Source organism: Tupaia chinensis, unplaced genomic scaffold, assembly GCF_000334495.1.
Source record: "Tupaia chinensis unplaced genomic scaffold, TupChi_1.0 Scaffold000215_1, whole genome shotgun sequence".
NCBI lineage: Eukaryota > Metazoa > Chordata > Mammalia > Scandentia > Tupaiidae > Tupaia > Tupaia belangeri.
The window spans coordinates 4,281,704-4,284,438 of NW_006159690.1; the positions used below are offsets into that span (position 1 = coordinate 4,281,704).

General features: G+C 41.6%; 1 protein-coding gene across 1 annotated transcript in view; it reads left to right on the forward strand.

The window, feature by feature from the left end:
* RAVER2 (ribonucleoprotein, PTB binding 2) overlaps positions 1–2,735 on the forward strand; it is a 99,637-nt gene that overhangs the window by 9,608 nt on the left and 87,294 nt on the right. The window contains exon 4 of the mRNA XM_006147547.3: positions 2,395–2,585. Within this exon, the coding sequence (XP_006147609.1) occupies positions 2,395–2,585 (191 nt within the window). The remainder of the gene's footprint in view (positions 1–2,394; positions 2,586–2,735) is intronic.

Sequence of the window (2,735 nt, forward strand, 5' to 3'; positions counted from 1 at the left end):
TTTCCTCTCTCTCTCTTTGTCTCTCTCGGGGAAAAATAAAAAAAAAAAAAAAACAAAAAAAAAAAACAATAATGACAACAAATAAATATTTTTTTTAAAAAAACAGGTATGTTTTTGTGGTGAAATCTTTAATAGTGTGTATGTGTACTTATAGCATTGTGATATAAAATACGTTCACCCTTATAGCATGTATTTTCTGCTAGATTTGTTCCAAAAAGTTTGAAAGTCATCACCCTATGGAACACAGCAATATGGCTCAAGGAGTGAGATCAATTCCCAGTAGCCACTTAATAAAATTTATTTCATAACCGGATAACATTTTAGTCATCATAACTCTGAAAAAAAATATGATCCACACCTGATTCATTCATCAGGTTTGGTTTCAAAGAGCATTTAGCAACTTCCCAAAATTAAAGCATCTCTAAGAGATGAACATTTGCTATCACAGAAGTTGCAGAACTCACTGTGGATTTTGAAGTCAGTACCTAAAAAAAAGCAGTTTGGAAAATGTTTTGAGCAATAGCAACATTCCTAAAGTTAGATTCAGTTCACTATTTTCCGGTGATGCTCCTAAAGTTTCTGCCTGCACATTTATAATCACGTAATTGTAATGACTGCATCATTTTCTTCCCATGATACTGAGCCATCATATGGAAACCTTATTTACTATTTCTGTAGTCTTAGTACCCTTATATACATTGTCTAGCACATCAGAGACACTTAATAAATGTCTGTGAAGGAGAGGGAACTCATTTAGGTAAATACATGTTCTGAAATCTAATGAGTGACCCCAGGTTACTGCATACGCTAAGGCTATTCGTGCTGCCCACTCTTGTTTTCTAGTTTTTGCTATAGTGTGCATACACTGACCAGAAATCACCCGACAGAGGAGATGGCCACCCTGCAATCCTTTGTTCTCCATGATCTTATCAGGTTTTGGGGCATGCATGCACACTTGCCTGGCATGTTTTTTAAACCACAGGGTCTGGAACTCTAACCATGCAGCTGGCCACATAGGATCCAGCTGCCTTAACCATCATGCCACCCGGCTGGCCCCAGTATATTGTATACTTTTAAAATTACACATTATACTTTTAGGAAAACCAGCACATGATATAATGGTCACATCACTGGATTCCTGCATAGCTGACCATAGTTCAAGTCCCGGAATCGGTGATTTAAAGCCATGCCAGGTGCTTGCATGCTCAAAATCCCAAAAGGAAAATGGAGGAGAAGGGGTTGTAGTGGGCCCATCCTCCCTGGGGTGGGGGGTGATTTCTTGCTTTCTGTCTCTGTCTCTCTGGTGAGCACATGTGCCCTATAGTAAAACTCGCTCTCTTAAAAAAAAAAATATATATATACACACACACACATATATATGTACTTTTAGAAGTCAGTTCTACAAAATAGGGTTTTATTGGAGTTTAAAATGTATAACATTTTAAATAAAAAGAATAAAGATAAAAACGAGAAATTCTTTTCATAGCAGAAGATTATGGATACAAGAAGGGAAATAAGCACTAACATTCCACGCTTGTGGTAAAAAACTGAGGAAGGTAGTTTGTAAATATATATTAATATGTTTAAATATGCTTACTCATTGATGCAGAAATTTTGCATCTAGTTCTTTATTCTATGGAAAAGTAAAGGTCTTCAAATACGGACACAAATATTAAACACGATGCTCTTTGTCATAGATAGAAAGTGTTCAATACTAAGATTGGTGAAGTAAATTATGGTAATTCTCACAATAGAATAATGTGGAATCCTATAAAATAATAATGTTCAAATATCTAGGCATAGAAAGGGGCTCAGAAGGTATTGTAGGTCCTGTCCACTAGGAGGAAGGAAATCAGATCCCACGTGATTGTCAAGCCTGTAAAGCACTTTTGCTGTGTGTACTGTGTGTGCCCCATGTGCATGGAGGAGGGACTGCATTGTGACAATCCCCCATTTGGGGGTTACTCTCTTACTCTGCGTCTTTCTGGCTTGCGAATGAACCTTCTGGCAAGTAAAAACAAAACGAAAACAAAAACAACTTTTTTTTTTAATGGGTTACATATTGGTGTCAATTTTTTCCCGCTAATGTATTTGCATGCTACACATCTAAAATGCATGTTCTCCTTTGCTGATGGTCATCCAATGACATCACTTCGACAGTTCTACAAGTAACCCCCTCCAAGTCTCAGTTACAAAACTGTCCCGAGTAGTGTATTCTCCAGCCATTGACCACAGCTTCTCTTCCTTCTGTTTCAGCATCGCTTTATTCACTGGAGATGCAACCATGCGACAGGGACGGAGGGAGGGAGGAAGGGCACAGGTGTCCTCATTACCATCAGGATTTACTAATTACATTAAACGCCCCCCTGGACTATCCTTCCTTTTACTCCTTAGAAAAATCTCAGCTCTTCCACCTAAACTCCAACTTTGCCACACGTGCCCCTCTTGAACTCAGCAGGAGGGTTACGGTCCCCGCTGGTGGGGCTAGGGGAGGCGCCCTCCTGCCTGCCCGGGTCTGGGAAGCCGGAGTTCGCGTTGGCAGCCCTCCGAGCCGCCTAGACCGGCAGTTTCGAACGGAGCCCGGGGTGAGCTGCGCTGTTTCGTAGGGGTTCGCGTCCCCCCACCCGGGAAGCGGACGTGAAGGGGCCGCATCCTCAGAATCGAGGCTGGGCACTCATGCAGGCCAGGCAGCGAAGCGGAGCCCGGCCACCCGCCCGCGCGGGCACAGGTGCTGG